Below are 23,370 nucleotides of genomic sequence, written 5' to 3'. Positions count from 1 at the left end.
CCTTCCAGGCATCGATGTTCACCACCTCAGTGTCATCCTTGACTCCTTTCACTTACCCCACATGTGCAGTCAGTTGCCAGATCATGTCATTGCCACCTCCCCATCAGCTCACATCTGTCCCCTTTTGCCAACTCGCACAAATACCACTTTAGTTCAGACCCTCATCACTTCACCTGGACTATTGTCATAGCTTCCTATCCCAACCAGTCTCCCTGACACTAATCTGTCCTACATGTAAAGAAGAATTTGAATTGAATTTTCATGTCCTTTAGTATAGAGAAAATTGTCAGGCTCAGAAAAAAGGCTTCTGAGCAGCAAGGGCAGGCTCTGTGGTATGGGGAGGGGGGGACAGTGGTGGGAGTAGTGGAGGAAAACATGAAAACCTGTGAATATGTGTGTGTCTCTATGAGCTTTCAGCATTGTCTCCAAATTTCAGAATATGGACAGTTCCTAACCTGGATTTCTAGTCAGAACAAGGCAATATTGAAAGTATATTTCTCTTCCAAGAATGTGTCTGCTGTGGTTGATCTAAGAGACAAAATCATTCAGTACTCTCTCTCTCAAACACACACACACACACACACACACACACACACACACACACACACACCTCTGTGGTGAATATTATCTAATAAGAAATCAGCATTTATTAAGTGCTGAGGTACCATGCTACATACTGGAAATACTAAGACAAAAATTAAAGTCCTTGACCTCAAGGAGATTACATTTTATTGGGGACAGACAACGTGCACACATATGTGTACATATACACGTAAATACATGTGTATACATGTGCACACGTGTACACCATGCATAATCTGCTCTGCCTGGTATGAAACCACTTGGATCCTTGGGGAACTTGCTTATGGAAGTACATCACAAGATGGAATGCAGAGGCTCTGTTCCCAATTCAGAGCTTGCCCAAGTATTCTGTGACTGTTTCCTGCCTATTTACTGGGTGCTGAAAAAAAGCCTTTTGATGGTCTACAGAAATTCTGTAAATCCCCAATGGGGATAGACAGGCTTCAGACTCTTATCTTCCCACATTGGTTGATATGAATCCATGAAAATGTGGTGCTGCAGCTTTTCTGTCTTATTTTTCTTTCTTGTTCTTAGGTAAATGAGTGTAGGAGATGGAATGGGCTAGGCCACAACCCTGTTAGCTTTGAAAGGTTTGAAGAACTACCAGAAGTCCAGTGACAGAGCCCAGGAAGAAGCCAGTCATGAGAAGCAACCTGCTTGACCATGTCCAGCACTGAATCTATCTGGAAGCTGAGATGCTTTGCCCTGAAAGCAAGGGAGCTGGTCCCCTATGGCTATTGTGCATAGAGATATAGAACATAGTGGTGGAACTTATAGAACACATACAACTTAGAGGTGGAAATATTTTTTTAACCACCACTTTAAGTTTGTGTCTGCTGTCTACAGGGACTGAGAGAATATGCAAAAGGGAGAGAGCATCCCTCACCATGCTTTGGTTCTCAATATATCTTTCCAGTAAATATCCCTTTGTAAGAATGAATGGATGTTAATTGGTCCTCAATGTACTGGTTAGATGATATTGAGGCAAAGATCATTGGCAATTTACATTAGGGAGAAAACACTAGAATGAGAAATCAAGCCAATAATATTAGAAGAATTGTGCTGAATCCCTCAAGATAGCCCTAGAACTCTGAGGAGATGAAGTTGCCCTCTAAAAATCCATTTTGCCAATGAGAGTGGGACTTGGGATAAGATAAATTGACATTGATTTAGTTAGGAGCAGGAAAGAATAAAACAAAAGACAGAAAAACAGTAGCACCACACTTATATAGCTTTAAGGTGAGGAAATAAGGGCATGTGACCTCTGTCCCCACCCAGAGGGTTTTTCTTTTCTTTCTTTTTTTTTTTTTTTTTGGTCTTCATCAACACTATGAGAGAGAGAGAGAGAGAGAGAGAGAGAGAGAGAGAGAGAGAGAGAGATCTGTCCAGTTAGTACATTTTGTTTGCCCACTCAGTTCCAGCTCAACAGCCAATTAAAAGGCTGAGAAGGAGCACAAGAAAGTCACAGAATGCTTGTGCATGCTCTCATGTGGATAGGCTCCTCATCACCCACTTCCCGGGTTCCTAGGCATTCACCCGGGTTGGCAAAATGACTATGCTTCTGGGACTGGGACCTCATTAGCCAAGCCCACCCACCCACACACACACCAGAGTAAATTTTTGAGAAGACACTAGCATCTTAGAAAGTCAAAAAAGGCTTTATGTAGGTGTTCTTGAGTTTTGAAGGAAATGAGGGATTCTAAGAGGCAGAGGTAAGGTGTGAAAAAGTAGCAAGGGGACCAGTTTGCCTAGACTGCTGAGTGTGGGAAAGAGAATGATATCTAATAAGGTTGGAAACGCAAGTTGGAATCAGTTTGTGAACAGTTTTAAAAGCTAAACAGAGTTTACATTTGACAATAGATTTTTCTCATGAACAGATTTCATCATGCCCCTTCTCTGCTCAAGATTCTCAAGTGGCCTCCTATGACCTACCACATAAACTTCAAACTCTAGGTTGGCATTTAGGCCTAGCCCCAATATTGCACCTGTTTTACTTATTCTCCTTAAAATGTAGCAGAATGCAATCCAACTACCACGTCACGGTAGCTTTGCCAATCAGAGGATTTCAGAGTTGGAAAGGGCCTCAATGGCTATCTAGTCCAAATCATACCTGCAAAAGCCCAACCACAACCTACTTACCTAATGGTCATCCAGCCTTTGCTTAAAGACCTCCAGTGACAGAGAACCTGCTCCCGATGAAATTCATTCTACTTTTGGTTCATTCTATTAGGAAGTTTTCCATTACAGAAGTCTAAATTTGCCTACTGCTCCTGATTCTGCCTCTTGGGGATAGAAACAAATGTCTAATCTCTCCTCTACATGACGGTCTTATGAATAAAAACAACGATTATGTTCCTTAGGAACCTTCTCTTCTCCAAGATAAGCATTCCTAGCTCTTTCAACCAATCCTGACGAGGATACTCTCTGGCTAACCAATGTCCTTCATGATTTGCGGTGCCAAAACTTAACACAATACTCCAGGTGTGGTATTCTAGAGCACAGTACAGAGGGGACCATCGCCTCCTTACTCCTGGAATCTATGCCTCTCAATGCAACCCAACATCCCATCAACTCTTGGCTGCTGTGTCACAGTGTTGCCTCATTCCTTTAGTGGACTGCAGTTCAGAGATGTTTCAAAGACAAACTATTAACCAGGTATACCATACCCTACACTTAATTAATTTTTTAGACTACACTAACTCCTATTTAATTTCATCTTCTTATAGTCTGCTCAATATTCTAACCTAATTCTAATTAAAATATTTTTCAATTCCATGTATCATCTTGTATGTTAGCTACCCTTCACAGCTTTGAATGCCATTAATGTATATTACAAAAATGAGGGCCATATAAAACAGCCACTTCTCTTTCTCAAAGCAATAAGCAGTAATGTAGCTGAAGAAAAATCTAATAACTCAATTCCTGTATATTTAATATATGATAAAATTTTATTAAGCTCTCTCTCTCTACACAATCTCCAGCATCAAGTCTCTGATGAGTGATGAGGCATTCATTACATTTATGGAAATTCTCACCAATGTAAATTATCTTAAGTCTTCTTAGGTATTCCCTCTAGCTGAATACTTTCCCAAACACATTATATTCAAAGGGTTTCTCAATGGTATGAATTTTCTTATGAGCAGCAAAGGTCTGCCTCAGCCTAAAAGCTTTCCCACATTCATTACATTCAAAAGGTTTCTCTCCAGTATGAGTTTTCTTGTGGGTATTAAGGTTTCCTTTTTGGCTGAATGCTTTCCCACATTCATTGCATTCAAAAGGTTTCTCTCCAGTATGAATTCTCTTATGTGCATTAAGGCTTCCCTTACGGCTGAAGGCCTTCCCACATTGATTACATTTATAGGGTTTCTCTCCAGTATGCATTCTCTGATGTTGCAAGAGGTATGAACTATGCCTGAAGCTTTTCCCACATTCATTACATTCAAAGTGCTTCTCTTTAGTATGAATTTTCTTATGTATATTAAGGTAAGTACTGTTGATGAAGGTTTTCTCACATTCACTGCATGACCAAGGCTTTTCTCCAGTATGAATTATCATATGTACCTTAAGACTTCTATTCTGGCTAAAGGCTTTTCCACATTCATTACATTTATAGGGCTTCTCTCCAGTATGAATTCTCTTATGTACATTAAAGCTTCCTTTCTGGCTGAAGGCTTTCCCGCAATCACTACATTTATAGGGTTTCTCTCTCGTATGAATTCTTTGATGTTGGCTTAGATATTGATTACTACTGAAGGATTTGCCACATTCATTACACTCAAATGGTTTCTCTCCAGTATGAATTATCTTGTGTATATTAAGGTGAAAATTGTTACTGAAGGTTTTTCCACATTCATTACAAGAACAGAGCTTTTCTCCACTATGAATTATCTTATGTGCATCAAGACTTCTCTTCTGGCTGAAGGCTTTCCCACAGTCATTGCATTTATATGGTTTCTCTCCAGTATGAATCCTCTTGTGCACATTAAGGCTTCCTTTCTGGCTGAAGGTTTTCCCACATTCATTACATTTATAGGGCTTCTCTCCAGTATGAATTCTTTGATGTTGAGTTAGGTATTCATTACTGCTGAAAGCTTTCCCACATTCATTACATTCAAATGGTTTCTTTCCAGCATGAATTAGCTTATGTCTTTTAAGGTTTCCCTTCTGGCTGAAGGCTTTCCCACACTCATTGCATATATAAGGTCTCTCTCCAGTATGAATTCTTTGATGTACAGTAAGGCATGAGTTAATGCTAAAGGCTTTGCCACATTCATTACATTTATGGGATTTGCCTCGAGTATGTCTTCTATAGTAATGAATAAGATTTGAATGGTAACTAAATGACTTTCTGCATTTATTATACTTACAAAGTTTCTTCCCTAAAGTTATATTGTGTTTAATTGGATCTAAAAATGGCTTGAAGCTCTTTCCAAGTGGATCATATTTGTGAAGACATTTTCCTAAAGGAACTCTCTCTGGAAGAACGAGGATTGCTCCAAATGTATTATATGCTTGAGCATTCAGCTCATTAAAAGTTTTTTTGTTTGGGATTGTCACTTGTCTGGACTCTTTCCCTTGACAACTTTTCTCTCTCTCTAATCTGATCTGACAATCCCAAGGTTTTCCCAACTTAGAATTCCATGCACCATCCTTGGTGAATTTCTCCTTAGGTGACTTTTCTATAGAAACAAGCTGTTCTGGAATTGACTCCTTGGTTTCATACCTTGTCTGCAAAACAAGAGAATCTGGAAAAAAAAAAGTATAAATATCCATTATTTTCTGTGCTAGGAAAGAGGAAACTTGTATACTAAGTTCTAGATTCTGTCTTCTCAATAAAAAAGAATGAAGAATTGTCTTACTACTAAAGTCAAGTGACTGCTATTATCTCCCTACAGGAAGAAGAGAAAGGAGTTTGAGGAATATCTATCCATTCTATAAGGTAGCAGGGTGAATGAAATTAACACTTAAAAAAGGGATCTTGGAAGTAAAAACAATAAAGAAAAAAGATCTGAAGAGACCTTGACCTAAGTCCAAAGGTTAGAGAAGAGAAGAATGTGAGCAAAGAGAACAAGGAAAGGATCACTGAACAATTGACGCTAAATTATGGCTCCATAAAAGCAACAATTAGAGTTAGCATGGCTTCATCAAGAGTAGAGAATCCTATGAGACTAAACTCATTTCCTTTTTTTGACAGCATTTGATATAGTCTCTAATGTTATACTAATAGATAAGACAGAGATAAAGTCTAGGAAGTGGATTCAGAACCAGTTAATTAGCAGATCCAAAGAGAAGTAATTAACATTTATGTCAACTTGGAGCAGAGACTTTAAGAAGAATTACCTATTTAAAATCTTTATCAATGGCTTGGAGGCAAACACAGAAAGCATTTTCCCATATTTACATATAAGATAAATCTGAAAGGTATGCCTTTATATGGGATGATCATATGAAATGACAGTGTTTTTATCTAAAAATATCTCAACAGGCTAGAACATTAGACTTCATCTAGTAAGATTTTTTTTTTTAGGCAATTGGGGTTAAGTGACGTGCCCAGGGTCACACAGCTAATAAGTGTCAAGTGTTTGGTCTGAAGCTAGATTTTAACTCAGGTGCTCCTCACTTCAGGGCTGGTGCTCTATCCACTATGCCACCTAGCTGCCCTCTTAGTAAGATATTTATTAAGTGACAAATATAAAGTCCCTTAGTTTTAAAAAAAATTCACAATAAGAGAGTGGAAGCTGTGACTCCCTAAAAGAAGTGCACTGGAAAAAAAAAAAAACGAAGAAGAAGAAGGAGGTGGGGGGAGAGATAGTGAACTACAAGCTCAAGTCAACTAGAGAGTGTCAATTTATGCTGCACTGAAAGGCTTAGCATTTAAAACAAGTGAAGTAAGAGTCCCATTATCCCATTACAATGGCCTGGTAAGACCATCTTTGGAATGTTGTACTCGGTTCTGGACACAACATCTCAGGAAGGACTTTGATATGCTGGACAGTGTACAGAGTAGGCCTCCAAGATGGTGAAGGGACTCCAGAGCATGTGGGAAGAGTTAAAATGAAGTAACAGGATATTTAACCTAATGAAGAGAAGACACAAGCTGTCTTCAATATTTTAAGGGCTGTTAGGTGGAAAAGACGTTAGCACTAGACTGTTGTCTTCTGCCTTCTGAAAGGTTGTAGTACAATACACCTTTTATCACACTGAAAAAGTGTGAGACACTTTTTTCACACATTGAAAGCTGAAAAGAGAATGAGCTAACCAGTGAGTAAAGGGAAGAAAAGTTGTCATGTTGCTACTTTGGGAGCAAAGTCAGAAGGAACTTTGAAAGCTATGAAATCAGGCAATACTTGAGGAGGCATTGAAGAGGAACAGAATTCATCCAGAGTATAATTGGGAGGACTAGAAACAATGGGGATAAGGAAAAATGTCAGAAGGTAAGAAGGGATTGTAGAGACATTAAGCCTTCATTATTTCACATGGGAAGAGGCGGGAATGGCCTGAACTAGGGTGGCAGTCATGTGACTAGAGGAAAAGGGATAGATTTAAGAGACATTATGGAAATAGAATAAACAATGCTTGGCAACTGGTGAAATGTTCATGGGAAAAGTAAGAAAGAGTCCTTGACATAAACAGAAATATTTAGAGGAAGGGGAAAACACTAAGTTACAATTTGGACATGATTAATTTGAGAAACTAATGGGATATCTCAGTAGGATATGAAGTAGGCAGTTTGTGGTGGTGGATTAGAGTTCAGGAGAGATATTAGTGCTAGATATATGGATTAGGAATAATCTGTAAATATGGGGAAATTGAATCAAGGAGAAATAACTAAGGAAGAGAGTATAGAGTAAGAGAAGAGAAGAAGGGAGAGTTAAAGCCTCTAGAATGGATGAACTGTCTAAAGCACACAGAATAGCAGAGACATGAAGAGAGAGCTCTGAAGTGACACCTAGAATTGGCGAGAGTGATCTTGAGAGATGAAGGAAAAAAGTAATCAGGGATAACACCATTAGAGAGGAAAGATAACCAAGATAGTGGAGCATCAAGAGAGACCACAGAACATCAAAAAATCTCCCTTAGGAGACTCAGAAGCAAGATGGCCTTTGGATCTGAAGGACCCTCAGAGGGCATCTAGTGCAATCCAAAGACGTGAACAAGAATGCCCTCCACAACAAATATGAAAAGTGGTCAGTGGGCCTCTGCTTGGAGCCCTCCACTGAACCCTGGAACTCACTGCCCCATAAAGAAACTCATTAAACTCTAATTGCTGCAAAGTTTTTCCTTATATCAAGCCTAAATTTGCCTCTTTATAGCATCCTCCTATTGCACCTAAATCTGCTTCAGGGGCCAAGAAGAATAAACCTTTTCCAAGTGGCAGTCCTTCAAACACAGAACTGGGAAGCCCCCCCCCCCCCCCCGCCAAATACCCTGTTAGGCATTCAAAGCTGTTCATTGCGCTGCCCCACTCCCTCCCAGGTTCCTTGCACCTTACTCACCCCATCACACTCTGTGATGCAGTGACACTGGTCTCCTGGCTGCTCCCTACACACGACACACCATCTCTAGCCTTGAAGCATTTTCACAGACTGTCCCCAAGGTCTGAAATTCTCTTTCCTCATCACCACCTCCTGGTTTCTCTGGTTTCCTTCAAGTCCCACCTAAAATCCAAATTTCTCCAGAAGGGTTTTGCTGATTCCCTTTAATGCTAATGCCTGTCCTCTGTTTATCATCTCCAATTTGTCCTCTACGTATCTTGTTTGCACAGATTTATTTGAATTAAGACTGTGAACTCCTTGAGACTGTCTTTTGCCTTTCTTTGTATCCCCGGCACAGAGGAGACCTTAATAAATGTGTGATGACTGAATGACTGCTTTTTACTCACTCACCTAACTGAGGGCTTTGTAGGACTTTTCCCCCTAGCAGCCATGAAGCTTCTCTTTTCTCCAAATGAGAGATCACATCTGGTTTGGAAACTGGAAGACCTGCTCGTGGGGAAAGGGAAAAGGACAGAGGACAGAAAGACATCTCAGAATTTGATCTTAATCTCTTTCTTTAAAAAACAGAGAACATGTCAAAAAGCCCCAAACAGTGTTAATGAATGAACTGTGGAAAAAAATGTTTCATATTGTATTCTCATCACGCATAGGTGATGGCTTGTAGGGTTTGGTCTGGACTCAAGAAAATTAGTTCCTTTTAAAACCCACCATGCTGAGAGGATGAAAACCTTTCACATTTTCAAATAGCTACTTTGAGATTTTATTAAAGATTCTTTGATCAAAATGACCAGACGGTAGCCTCAGCAGCAGCACAATAAAGCTACTAACTTATGGTCATTCAAAGCAAAAACCTTCCATCTGGAAGAAAGCAAAACAAACATTGGGCCTCTTGGTGCTGAAGGATTTAGAAATCTCTTCATATTATTGGTATTCATGAGAATATCCCTGCACACCAAGCCAGAACTCAACCAAGTACTGATTATCTCATAGCCTTTAGGAAGAGCAAATGTAAAATATCCCAATGGACAAGTGACAGCTCCTGGGACAAAAGCTGTCCTTACCAAGGGAGATAAAGTTCTCATAATTCTCTAGCATCACATCTCTGTACATGTTCTTCTGAGCAGGATCCAATTGGCCCCATTCCTCTCGAGTGAAGTCCACAGCCACATCTTGAAAGGTCAAGGATTTCTGAAATTTAGAAAAAAAAATTCCTGTTCACCCAAAGAAATATAAGGATAAAGGGATGATCTGATCTGAATCTCTAATCATAGATTTAGACCTAAAAGGAACCTTAGAGGATATCTTATCTAATCCCTTCATTTCATACATAAGGAAACTGAGGTCCAGTGGGGTTAAGTGACTTGTCTAGGGTCACACAAGTTATAAATGGTGGAGTCAGGATAGGACATCTGTCCTGCACCTTAAAAGATAAGAGGATGTTAATGGGCAAAATAGGAAGAACATTATAAGCAAAGGCATGAAAGCAAAGCAATGAGAGGCATTGACAAGGTGAGTTTGGTCTAGGAGGGGACAGAATGAAAAGCCTAAAACAGAAGGGTGATGCTCACTATACCACAATAAATAGCAAATGTACACATGATCTAAATAAAAAAAGATCATATCATAAAAAAATTTAGAGGATAGAAAGATATAATGGGACAACTATGGCTAAGGGAAGAATGTTTAACTAAAACATGAGATAGAGATCATAAAAGATAAAGTGGATGATTAAGATTACATAACAATGAAAATTTTTTGCATTAACAAAAATCAATGCACCTAGCATTAGAAAAGAAGCAATTAATGAGAGAAAATACTTGCAGCAAATATTTCTTATAAAGGTCTAATAACTAAGATAGATAGGGAATTGACACAAATATGTAAGAACAAGAGCTGTATATCCTCCAAAAGATGAGTGGTCAAGGGATATTCAATGGAAAGAGCACCAGCTCTGGAGTCAGGGACATGAATTCAAAATTCCTCTGATGCTTTCTACCTATCTGACCTTGAGCAACTCATCTTTGTAAACATCAGAAGAGGCATAAAACAAGGAGACATGCTCACCAAAGTTGTTTGCCACTGTGATAGGGGAAACCCAAAGAATATTAAGTTTCCAAAAACAGATGAAATGCAAACTATCAGCAATTATACGAAAAAAGATCTAGATCATTAATGATAAAAGAAATTCAAATTTAAAATTCTTAAGTTTTCGTCTAAAATCCATCAAATTGGCAAAGATGAGAGATGAAAATAGTCAAGATGGGAGGACTCTGTGAAGGCAGTCACACTAAGATGAAACCGTGTACTAGTACAAAACAAAACATTTATGAAAATCATCTTCACACTTAATAAGGTCATCCATGATGAAGGTAGAAGGAAACAGGCAGTCTTTCACACGCACAAAAAAAAATTCTCCAATAGACAACATATGTTTGCAGCCAGACTGAAAAGTGTAGAGAACACAAGATTCCACTGTGCTTATTGTTTGTTGACTTAAAAAAAAAAAAGTATTTGAATTGGTAGATCAAAATGCTGCCTTAGGGGCTCTTGTCCACATTAGGTGTATCCCCTATGATGATGAACTTATTATAGTAGTACAACATCAAGAGTTCCACACAACAGGCAGGCACAAATGGGTTGCAGACTGTATTATCAGAAGGAACATCCAAATTGTTGTGACCACAGAGCCATCTGAAAATTTAAAGGAAGTTTCTCCCATGCACGTTAAATTACAAAAATGTTAAAACTACAAAAAGCTCCTTAAAAGAGGTGATAATAACTTCTTCAATGATCTCCTAATTAATGATATTAATAAAAGTCAGGCATAGAACTTTATCCTCCAGAAGTTCTTGATTTGTAGATGACAATGAGCTAACTGCATCCAGTCTCAGAAAAAGAAGAAATTCCTAAATGAGATCTGCATTCACTCAAAAGAATTCAGCCTAATTATTCAGAAAGGAAAAGCCAAGTGGATAAAGAATATCTAAACAGACTATGATATTTAGTACCAGTTGTACATACATCCTGGACAGGCACTACAGAGGAACGATAAAGTAGTTCCAGAATTGCATACCAGTAGAGTAAACTGGATGTCATTTGGGAAACCTCATAGAATTTGAACAACCACCCCCATTTTTCTTCAACATCAATCCTCTTTCAGTGATACTATGTGGCTGCATTACTGGAATAATGCAATCTCTAAAGAATACAAGTTATGGGGCAGCCAAAGGGCAATAGAAAACAATGTAGTAAAGGCAAGTACACTGATGCACAACAGCAATGAAGAACTGCATGGGAGAAGTGGCAGAAAGAAGACCAGAAAAGAAGGTGGGACAATCATCTGGCAAAATGCAAGGGCCCATGCATGGAGGGGCCAGGTATGGCATCTAAAAGGCAGGGCACCAGAACTGTGAGCAAACCCCCAGCAGAGGACTTAGAGGAGGAAATGGATAAGGGTTCCAAAGGATGAGGAAGAGTCAGCAGGTTCTGATATGCACAGAGGGGTGCAGCACCAAAGCTGCTAAGACTGCCAATCAGTCTCTCCTGGGCACTGAAACACAGAAGAAAGTGTCTCTCACCTTTAGCATAAGAATATTGCTTCACTCTTTTCCGGCATCCGGTTTTGTTTTAGTCTATCTAGATACACAAACATGTTTTTAGAAATACCCTCTAACACTAGAAGTTGCAGAGAAGGGGCCAACATGCATTGGCAGAGGTAGTTCCCTATGCCAATGAAATCTTAAGTCCAGTCATTATCTCAATCCTATTTAAAATTAAATCAAAACAGCTTTTAACTGAAAAAAAGAGAAGGGAAATAAATGCCTACATAACTCCCCTGGGATATCAGAAGGCTAGCAGGCGTAGAAGCATCATGGCTTGCAGTCTGAGGTGTCCTCACCTAAGGAGGCTACCTCTGAGGTAGGGCGTGGTAGCGGGAGTGCAGCAGGTCCCCTGAGCAAGGCAGTGAAGAGCCCCACGGCATCTTCCACCTGTGCACTCCAAGACACCCTCCCCACCTCCTGCCACCAGCCCCATCTCCTCACCAGAACGTGGAGAACATCCTACACAAAGAGCAGAAGCCTCCCCCGTGACCTCAGTCTCCCCTCTCCTGCTGCACTTGTCCTTGGGATAAAGAAGAGTAAAGTTGGCAGGGAAAGAAGCCATTCCATCTCCAGAAGAGCACTTCTGTCTAATCTCCAGCCTTTGGTGGGAAGAAGAGTAATGAAGTGGGTTTTCCACTGGCCTCCAGCCCAATATCTAGTCTCTTATGAGAAAATGAGTGGTGCCCTCCTCTCAACCATTAACATTTTGACCCCTGGTCACAATCTTCACGTCCCAGTGACTCTAAACTCCTGTAGATCATCATCCAAACCCCATTCCCCACCCCCACCCCCATCCCCAACCCAATTCTTCATTCCTATTTCCTTCCCACCCAAAGCTTCATCCTAACTCCACCTAGTCCTGAAATACATGCTCCACAGGTAACAAACTTCCCTTCATGTTAATTTTTTTCCTCTCCCATGCCTCCCATCTACTAGCTCCTACTGAAACCTGGTTTCCCGCTGATGACATGGCCTCCCTGGATACCCTTCCTAGCTCTGGCTGCACCTTCAATCATTCTCCTCAGCTCACTGGTCAAGGCAGAGAGTTGGAGTAGTCCTTGCTCCCCACTGCCACTTCCAGGTTTCCCCCTAGCTCCATGACTCAGTAACTGCTTCTCCTTTGGGGTTCATACAATTCATACCTACCGCATAATCAAAATCCTGGTAGCTATTGTCTATAGATCCTTAAGTCACACCCCTTCCTTTCTTAATCAGTTAGTTCACAACATGGCTCACAATTTTTCTCTCCTTCCTAAACAACTGTCCTCATACTAGAAGGCTTCAACATACATACTTGACTCTCCCTCAAACATCCTAGCCTTTCTGTTCCTCAAACTATTCAATGCCTATGAGTTACTCCTCCACCCCACCTCAGTCACATACAAAGATGGTCATACCCTTTCTCTTGTCATCACCCACAAATATACCACCTCTAAGTTCAAGAATTCTGAAATCCCTTTATCTGACCATAATCTATTGGCTTTCACCTTTTCCTCTGCCATATAAAAAAATTCGACTTTTCATCTGCATCATGACCTCTAATCCCTTGACCCCTCAATTCTCTCCCAAGCCATCTACCCTGCACTAAACACTCTCTGCTATTTTCCCCATCTTGACCCCTTTTCTCTAGCAGCAATGTATGGCTGTGGGAGTTACACTATAAGGAAAGCTGAGCACCAAAGAATTGATGCTTTTGAAGTGTGATGCTGGAGAAGACTTTTGAGAGTCACTTGGACAGCAAGCAAGTTAAATCAATCAATACTTAAAGAAATTAACTCCTCATTGGAAGGTCAAATACTGAAACTGAAGCTTAAATACTATGGCCACATAATGAGAAGATATGACTCACTGGAAAAGATCCTGATGTTGGGAAAGATTGATGATAAAAGGAAAAGGGATCAGCAGAGATTGAGAAGGATAGATAGTATCATGGAAACAAAGAACATGAACCCAAACAGGCTTTGAGAGTTAGTGGAAGATAGAAGGTTCTGGGCATGCTATGGTCCAGACGGTCACAAAGAGTTGGGCACAACTGAATGACTGAATAACAATGAACCAATTCAACTCTATAGTGTCCTCCTCTCTGGAGTCCTTGGCCTTCTCATCATATCATCAACAACACCCGGCCAAGCCACAGCCATGGATCAGTCCCATCCTTTGTCACCTTCACTCCTATACATGTGCTGCTGAATGAAGATGGAAAAAATCACACAACCATTCTGACAGGGTTCACTCCAAAACGCATTACACAACCTCAGCTGGGCCTTCACTTTGCAAGGAAATCCTACTATACCGCCTTCATCTGCTCCAAATCCCACTGTCCAGAGTAGCTCTTCCAAATCTTTTCATCCCTTCTCAAACCTCCCATGGCTCCCCTTTCCCCATTCTCTCAGCTGAGAACCCACCTCATATTTTACCCAAAAATTGAGGCCATTCACTGTGAACTTCCATTTCTCCCCTCTTCTGTATCTCCTTGCTTTCTGTCACTCTCTGCTCCTTCACCTCTATTTCACATGATGAGGTGACCTTACTCCTTACCAAAGCTAACTCCTCTACCTGCTCAAGAGATCCCATTCTGTCCTGTCTCCTCTGACAGACTGCCCCTTCTGTCAATCTCACTCTCTCACCTATTTTCAATCTCTCCTTCTCTATTGGCTCTTTCCCTACTGCCTGCAAACTTGTCCCATGTCTCCCCTATCCTGAAAAAAAAAAACCTCACTTGATCCTTTCATCCTTGCTAACTATTGTCTTATATATCTTCTGCCTTTTGTAGCTAAATTCCTTGAACAGGCCATCTACAATAAGTGCCTCCAGTTCATCTCCTCTCACTCTCTTCTTAACCTCTTACAATCTGGCTTCTGATCTTTTCATTCCACCAAAACTGCTCTCTTCCAAGTTACTAATGACCTCTTAGCTGACAAATCCAATGGCCTTTTTTCAATCCCCATTCTCCTTGACCTCTCTGTGGTCTTTAACACTGTTGATCACTTCTCTCTCTGATACCCTCTTCTCTCTAGGTTTTCAGGATTCCCCTCTCCTGGTCCTCTTCCCATCTATCTGACCACTCCTCAGTCCCCTTTGCTAGATCCTCTTCCAGATCACACCCTCTAACCATAGGTGTCCTTCAGGGTTTTGTTCTGGGCCCTCTTCTATTATCCCTCTATACCACTCTCCCTTTATATCATTCCTCTTGGTGATCTCATTAGCCTTTATCAACTAGGCAGTGGAATGAATAGCACTGGAGCTGGAGTCAAGAAGACCTGTGTTCAAATTCTGCCTCAGACAGTTACAGCTGCGTGACCCTAGACCAGTCATTTAAACCTTCTCAGACTCAGTTCCCTCATCTACAAAGTGAGAGTAATAATAACACCACCTATCTTCCAGGGTTGTTTTAAGGATCAAATAAGATAACATTTGTTATGCACGCTGTACACCTGAAAGCACTCTATAAAATGCTAGGCATGGAGGGAGCCTGGAGTAGCGTTAGGGCACTGGACTTGGGGTCAGCAAAGTCTAAGGTCAAATCCTGCCTCAGATTTACTTGCCATGTGACCCCGGGCCAATCCCCTAAATTCTCTGTGCCTCACTTTCCTCAGCTTTAAATGAGGGAGTTGGACTTGATGGAGTCCAACTTCCCTCTCAGCTCTAAATCTATGATCCATGATTTGGGGAGAAATTTCAAAAGCTGAAAAAAAGGTTAAGTAAGATCCACAAACTAAAATGCTACAGAGAAAGTCAGAGTGGAAAGATGGGAAGCTCTCAAGAATGATATTCTAAGGACACAGAGAAATAATTCCAAGGGAAAAAGGAAAGGGGAAGGTGTATAAAGAGTGATGAAGATGCAGGGAGAACTTAGAAACCAAGCAAGCTAGGACAGATGTTTAACAAGAAAAGAAAATTGAGGGAGGACATGATACCCATCAGTGATGGCTTAGAAAAAAGAGAAAACACAGGAAATGAAGGCATAAGCTTTTAGGACCAGAGGATGAGATGCTGCTGGGCTGAATCATTCACAAGGTCCCCCAAATATAAATAGCTTAGACCTATTTGATTGTACTTTTGAAGAAGCACTGCATTGACAGTCAACAGCATTCAATGACTTAACTTTCCCCAGGAGAACATCCAAGATTGTCAAAATGGCATTCAAGGACTTCTAAAATCTGACCCTGCCCTAATGATCTTTACCACTCCTAACATGAACCTATTACAATTGGGCCAGTCTCTTCATCTGTCCCCAGAGATGTCAGCCACTGGTTCTAAGCCTTGACTCCAGCTGTTCCTTCTCCTCATAATGCCCTCTCTCATCCTCCAATTACCTTACTCATGCTACAATCTCAATCCAAATTCTCTTTCAGGAAGTCTACCCTGATCACTCCTTTCTCTGAATTCATAACATTTCTTTCCTGTACCATTCTGTTTGGCACTTCCTATTAGCTACCTAAAAATCTATCTAACTCCATCTACCTAAAAATCTCTCTATCATTATCTAACTTTTTCATCAATGGCAATACAAATTATAATGATTTCTGGTATGTTTGTCCCACCAGGAATTGTTTTATACTTATTCTCTTTGCAGCATTTTGTTGAGTTTTCAGCATATAATAGTTGAATGAATGAGTGAAAGTTTGACAGAGAGGTCAGATGGAAGATATTTGGCACATGGGGAATGTTTAGCATAGTGGAAAGATAACTGGAACATGTGTGAGGAGACCCAGGTTCTATCAAAGGCTCTGCCACACCTCTCTGGACCTTACTGTAGCAAATCAGAGGGTTGGACTGCATGACTCTAGCAGTCCAGTCTGCATGATCTACAGACTCCAGGAATATCATTCATAAGAAGAGACAATCTTCTTGGAGAAAAGATTGTTCCGCAGGTGCCTGGATGTGACTTAGCTGAGCTTAGAAAATGGTGGGGGGGGAAAGGGAAAGTAATGTGTCTACACCTTGAAAAATGAGATGGCATTTCAAGAGTGAGAGGAAAGCCTCACTCACCTCAGACCTGGCTGTCAGGAACCCAGAAGTCATCCCCTCCTCCTCCTCGGTTCTCCTTTCTTGGGGAAGGGCAGAGTCTTGAGATGCCAGAACTGAGGGAGGAGAAAAGTCATGAGGGAGACTGATCCTGCCTTACAGCTCCAAAACTCACCTGGTGGAATACCTTCACACAAGCTGTATGAGAGTCTCTTGATCCTTACAGAGAGAGGTCACAGTTAACCCAGAAGCAAGCCCATCTTTTTCTGAACTCAGAGGGAAAGGTCTTTCCCAAGATCCTGATTTTATTCCTTTGTGCAGAGCAGGCTCCAAGGGACTGACTTCTGGTAGAGGCATTACAACACACAGTGAATTCACAGTACTTCCTTTTATGTGTCATTTGATGAGAATGAAACTCAAACTCTCTGTGCCTCAGTCACCCCTTAATGTAATGGGGAAAAAAGTTTCCATTCTTCTCCCTTATTTCTAAAATAAATGAAGAATCAGTTTGCTGATTTTTTTAAGACAACCCTTTGACTTGGTAAGAAAGACAAAAATGGCCAATAGAGACTTGAAGCCCAAGATAAGAAGGAAGACAAAATAAAAGCTCATAACTAACTTGATTTCAAGTCACAAAGCACAGAAGAACTCTCTGTCAAGTTACTGAAATAACGTTCAAATGGGTGTGCTAAGCCACTTCATCTCTGAGAAATCTTAGATAATGGGAAAGGTGCCACAGGACTGGAGAAGAGAAAAAATACTGTTTGGATTTTTTTTAAAGAGAGAATGGTATTTGAAAACTCTAGCTTGGATTCCTGGTACAATTCTAGAAAACATTTTTAAAGAGATGGTTTGTGAATATTTAGAAAAGTGATTAGGAAGAGCTAGCATGGCCTCATAACAAATAAGTCATGCCAGACTCAATAGGAATATACCTCAGAATGAAGAACCGCAGGCTAAATGGCAGTACTATTAAATGGAAACTACTTGAATGACCATACCTAAAAATTCATTGCTGAGTCTTAATGTCAACCTAGGAAATCTCAGGAGAGCACTGTGGGGATCAGTCCATAGCCCTGTGCTATTTAATATCTTACTAATGACTTAGATAAAGGTACATATGGCATACTCATGAAAGTTTCACATGACAAAAAGCTGAGGGGGATAGCTGACACAAAGCTGGGAGGGACAGCTAACAGGTGGACAACAGAGTTAAGATCCAAATAACCCCGAGAGGTCAGAATACTGAACTGAATCTAATAAGATGAATACAATTCAAAAAAATTAACTCCACAAGTCCAAGTAGGGAAGATGTGGCAGGAAATCAATTTGCCTGAAAAATACTTGGAGACTCTAGTGGATTACAAGCTGAAGAGGAGTCAACACTGTAACACGGCGGTCAGAAAAGCTAATTCCATCTTAAACTACATCAGAAGCACATTACATAGAACGATGGATGATGGTGATGAGAGGACTGATGTATTGTCTTGGCCAGACCATTTCTGGAGCATTGTCTTCAGTTCTGGGTGACACATTCTAGGACAATGGATAGACAGTCATGAGAGAAGGGCAGCCTGTGTTCTTGCTGCGCTATATGGTGCCATACATGGCCTCTGAGTTCTTTTCAAACTCTGAAACTCTCCAAGGGTGACACGCCTCAAGATCACGCTATACAATTCAAGGAAATGGAGCTTACAGAAGAAAAGACTTACGGGTGATATGAAGGAGGGGAATTAGACATGTTCTGCTTGGCCCCAAGGGCAAAACCTGGGACAATGGATAAAAGCTGCAGAGAAGCAGATTTACAGGTAGATACACAGAAAAATGAACAATGAACAAATGAGCTGCTTCATGAGGTGAGGGGCTCTGCATCACTGGTGATCTTCAATTGGAAGTTGAATCGCCACCCAACAGAGGTGCCTGGAAGGAATTCTTATGCACACAGATTTAACTAGACGACACTTAGGGCTTCTTCCAACTCTGTGAAGCTAAACTCTTCCCCGTGGATAGGAGGTTATGTCAGAGTAACTTCGTTTCATTTCAGAGAGTGAGCAGATTGCTAATCTGGTGGATACTATAGACAATGTATATTTGTATTAGAGCAAAACTTCTGATAAAGTCTCATGACATATTCTTAAAGACAACCTGAAGACTTCCATGCAGTTAGATGTCGGGTAGATTCAGAACCAGTTGAAACACTAGGCTCAAAATGTGTTGCTTGATTAACGGATCATTGTCAAACCTAGTGTGAGAGGTAGCTATTGGCGTTCCCCATTTTTCCCCATTCCATTCAACAACTTTTTCAATGTGTTGGAAAAGTGCATAAATAGCATGTTTATTAAATCTGTGGATGACATGAAGCTGGGAAAGAAAGTGGATGGGAAAGTCACCACCCTAGGCACTCTAAAGCACACAAGTCAAAGAAGAACAACAATTACGAGCAAACAACATGGTGGTTTTAATAGATTTTTAAAGATACATTATGCTATAACAGACAAAAAAAGTTATCACATTCACTTCTGTAATTTTGAAGACTGAGTTTTTTTCTTCCTCCTGGTTTCTTAGTAAAAGTTACTTCAAAAATACAATTTTTTTCTAGAGCGAAGAAAAAGCACGACATCCCCATATTGGGTAGCACTGCCTATTCAATCTAGTGTTGTGGTAGCCAGAAGCCTGGGTCAGCTCAGTGCCCAGAAAACATCAGCAGAACTGGGCCAGATACACCCACGTGTGTGTTTAGTGATGGGAGATAAGAGTCAGGATCAGCAGTACGTACATTCATCTTTCACCTGGACCACTGCCTCATATACCCTCCCAGAAGGTATCTGTTCCCCTCTCCCACTCTCCCACAGTGGCAGGTGCCCCTCCCTTCTCCCTCCCCCCAAATTCCTGCACTTCTCACCTCTCTCCTCAAGCATGAGGTCCAAGTTCTCCATAGTTACCCCCTCCTCTTTGCTCCTTTCCTGGATGGTCTTTCTGCCTTTTTTCAAGTCTTGGCTCCCCAGCCACTAGGGAAGAATTAATCTAGCTCCAACAGCAGCAGCTTCTCATTAGAATCTGCAATGAAGCTAAGGCAAAAAGTCACAGGGCAAGTATGTTTTCTCCTACGATGGTTTCTTGCTCCTCAACATTGTCTTCTAACACCTTCACCTCTCTGAAGAGTTGGCACTCTGATATGCCTGTAGATTTTACCAGAGGCCAGTGAAGCCACAGATAAGACCTAGACACCAGGGAGGAGCCCAGCACCCTCAGTCACCCATTCCAACCCAGGGCCCTACACAGATGACCAAAATACCTGGGACTAACAAATAGGCACATGAATTTATTTCAATAAATTTTATTCAATAAATATGTAATGTAATAGGATTCAGGCCCTGGGATGGGCACAAGAGTTTGTGACCTAGGGCCAGGGTTAGCAAACAACTAACTCCTTCAGTCAGTCATCAATACATACACACACACACACACTTCCAACATGTCAACGATTTTATTGTTTGCTGGTATCCCATCCCCTGATGCAGACCCCCACCTCTTTGTAACCTGATAGAAGGGATTAAGTTCAGAGAGGCTCATCCCCAGTTTAGACATCAAGTGATCCAGGTTTAAAATTAATGCTTGTTGATTGACTGATGAACAAACATAAACAAACACAAACACCTTGATTAGTGTGAATAATGGAATGACTGTCCTGAAGTGATCACATTATTCACATCTGCCCTGCATATTTCCATATGTGATATTCCTTAATCACACTACCTGGGACCTGACTGTCTACACACAGCCACCCAGATGTCTGCAAAGCCCTTTGCACGTTCTGACCTCTTACACAGACAACCTCTTATATTTCAATAGTGCTTTGTGGTTTACCAAATATTCACAACCTTGCATGGTGTGTATTGTATCATTCTCTATCTTTTACCAGAGAAGTTACTTGGAGATCAGGAAACGTTGACTCAGAGAGAAGTGCAGGGGTTTCTGTCACAGGAAAAACTGGAATCAGTGGGGAATGGCTGACAAGCTAAGGCATATGAATGAAATGAGATGTTATTTCACTATAAGAAAGGACAAACGCAAAGAACTCAGGGAAATTTGAGAAGACTCATATGAACTGATGCAGAATAAGGAGAACAGTTGGCACACTGACTGAAATAACATAATGGGAAACAACACTGAAAGATGTCAGAATTCTGGTCAGTGGATCAAAGCTATGTTCAATCATGACTGCAGAGAGGTAAAGGACTGATATCAGAATGAGACACATGGTGGTGAACATGGCTAAGAGGGGAATTTATTTTGCTTGACTGCACTTACTGGTTACAAAGGGTTTTCTTTCCCCAAAAAGGTAGGTCATAAGAAGGAGAAGAAATTAATGTTTGACCATTAAAAAATGAAATCTAAGTTGGCCAGGAAAATTTTATTAATCTTAATAAACATTATAATCTTAATATTATAATTATTTATATATAATTATTTTATTATATATTTTAATATACCTCCACTCCCTCACCTCCTCTGACTCTAACTTCTACTCCACCACCTCTTCTGTCCCTCCACTAGATACCTCTACTCCTGCACCTCCTCTGTTTCTCCACCAGATAGCTCCACTCCCTCACCTCCTAAATTTCTCCCATCTCACTCCCATTAAATGAGGTCACCTGGTCTGTGACAAGACCACTACCTCTGATGTTTTGTACACCTGGGTGACCTTCACCTCTTGGAATCCCCGATTTCATAGACTTAGCTCAAGGACCACCTTAAACATACAGCCTTTCCTGATCTCTCCTCCAACACCCAAGGTATTCATTTTGTATGTACTTGCATATGTTCATGTTGTCTCCCCCATTAGAATGCAAACTCCTTGAGGCCAAAGATTTTCACTTTTGTCTTTGTGTTTAGCACAGTACCATGAGCACAGCAAGCACTTAACAAATGTTTGTTGACTTCAGGCAAGTCACAACCTTTCTGCCATCTTATCAGTTTCCTCACATATAAAATGGGAGGGGTGGACTAGATGGCTTTGGAGCTTCCTTGCAGCTCTATGCTGAAGAGCGTATAATCCAAAATTCTCCTTATCCTGTTTTACCTCCTAAAGTGATGATTTGTGTACATGATGTACTCTCCACTCTCTCTGCCCACTTTCTTCTTCCTAAACACAGATATCTAGCATTTGCCTGGTATGCACCTATGAAAAGATATGTGATCTCCCCTGCATGTAAGGTCCTTCAGGGCAGGGGCTATTTTGTTTTTGTCTTTGCATTCCCAGCACTTAGCATGGTGCCTGGCACACAGTAAGGACTTAATGCATGCTTGTTGATGGACTATTCCAGTACCTTGTACATAGATCCCCAAACCTCCCACTCCACCAAGTGATATCCTAGATCTAGGCTCACCCATTAGTTGGACCCTGACCTACCTCTTACCCTGCTAATGTCTCTGTCAAATACCTGGACCTCCCTCAGAGGCAGCTAGGTGGTCAGAGCCCTGGACTTGGAGTCAAGAAGACCTGAGCTTGAATCCTGCTTAGACACTTCTCTAGCTCAATGACCCTGGACAAGTCACTTAATTTCTCTAAGGCCTGAATTTCCTAGCCTGTAAAATGAGGGGCTTGGGCTCAATGACGTCTAAAATCCCTTTTAGCTCTCCATCTACCATCCAGGATCCCCCCTCGCTCTCCATCTACCATCCCAGGGCCCCCCTCGCTCTCCATCTAACATCCAGGGACCCCCCCCTTGCTCTCCATCTATCACCCCGGGGGCCCCCCTCGCTCTCCCTCTACCATCCCGGGGGCCCCCCCTCGCTCTCCCTCTACCATCTCAGGGGCCCCCCTCGCTCTCCCTCTACCATACAGGGGGGCCCCCCTCGCTCTCCCTCTACCATCCAGGGGCCCCTCAACAGCTGCAGGCTGGATCTGAAGTGAGCCCAACAGCGGCTCCCCTTTGCCTTCTATTTGGAACAAGGCTGTTCTTCCCTAAGAGGCCGGCCCATGCTCTAGAACAAGGGAGCTAGCTCCTGGGCCTCGCCTCGGGATCTGAGTTTGGCTGAGAACTGACCCGGAGATCATCTGGTCTGACGGATGAGGCAACCGAACCCCACCACGTCACATGCCTGACTCCAGGTCTCGCTCCTGCCGCCATATCCGGGCTCTTCCCACCGCAGGGCCCTGGATCCTTGGCTCCGCCGGGGGTGGGGACCCCCCACTATGCCGCCCCCACACCCCTCTACACCTACAAGCTCCCAAGAGCCCAGGCCCCCCGCTCACACTCACGCCCTCACTCACCAGCCGCCCGAGGAAAGCACAACCCAACTGGAAGTGCGCCTGCGCAGGCGGACTCCGGCAGGCTAGGAAGGCTAGAGCCAGGCCAAAGTGGAACGTTGGCGCGCCTGCCGCACTGTTGGACTCATTCAGACAGAACCTGGTCCAGGGCCGGAAGCGCGGCCCGCGCGTTTCTGGGAAATGTAGTCCGGGTCTGCTTCTGCGCCGGCGCGTTGCGCGACTCCTGTTGGGGCTCGGACTCCTGTGCAGCGTCCGGGCCTGAGATCCTGCGCCGCCACAAAACACCTGTTCTCCGGGAAGACTCAGCAGTCCTCCTTGCAAAAACCCCGAGGACTGTCCACCAACTGGGGCAGACCCAACCTCCCGGAAAACTAGGTTTTCTGCCCCTCCTTGGGCGGGTGAATAGTCACCGACCCTTAATGAAGCGCTTCCTCGCGCGCCGGGCACT

General features: G+C 42.0%; 1 protein-coding gene across 2 annotated transcripts; it reads right to left on the bottom strand.

Moving 5' to 3' along the window:
- Nucleotides 1–3,543: 3,543 nt before the first annotated feature.
- LOC114030835 (zinc finger protein 2 homolog) lies at nt 3,544–22,943 on the bottom strand. Of its 2 annotated transcripts, XM_027845742.1 has the most exons (6): nt 22,926–22,943; nt 19,551–20,623; nt 16,673–16,764; nt 9,140–9,266; nt 8,469–8,564; nt 3,544–5,327 (listed from the first exon to the last, which is right to left on the bottom strand). In XM_027845742.1, exons 2-6 carry the CDS (start codon nt 19,582–19,584, stop codon nt 3,655–3,657), a joined length of 2,022 nt encoding a protein of 673 aa, XP_027701543.1. In that variant the 5' UTR covers nt 19,585–20,623; nt 22,926–22,943; the 3' UTR covers nt 3,544–3,654. The 2 variants fall into 2 exon arrangements, with proteins under 2 accessions (XP_027701543.1, XP_027701541.1); XM_027845740.1 differs by lacking the exon at nt 22,926–22,943 and having other exon boundaries at nt 19,551–21,047.
- Nucleotides 22,944–23,370: the final 427 nt, after the last annotated feature.

The sequence above is a fragment of the Vombatus ursinus genome, unplaced genomic scaffold (assembly GCF_900497805.2).
Source record: "Vombatus ursinus unplaced genomic scaffold, bare-nosed wombat genome assembly UNPS02015016.1, whole genome shotgun sequence".
Lineage (NCBI taxonomy): Eukaryota > Metazoa > Chordata > Mammalia > Diprotodontia > Vombatidae > Vombatus > Vombatus ursinus.
Note: the sequence above shows the minus strand (reverse complement) of the source record. Positions and strands in the feature narration are given on the sequence as shown.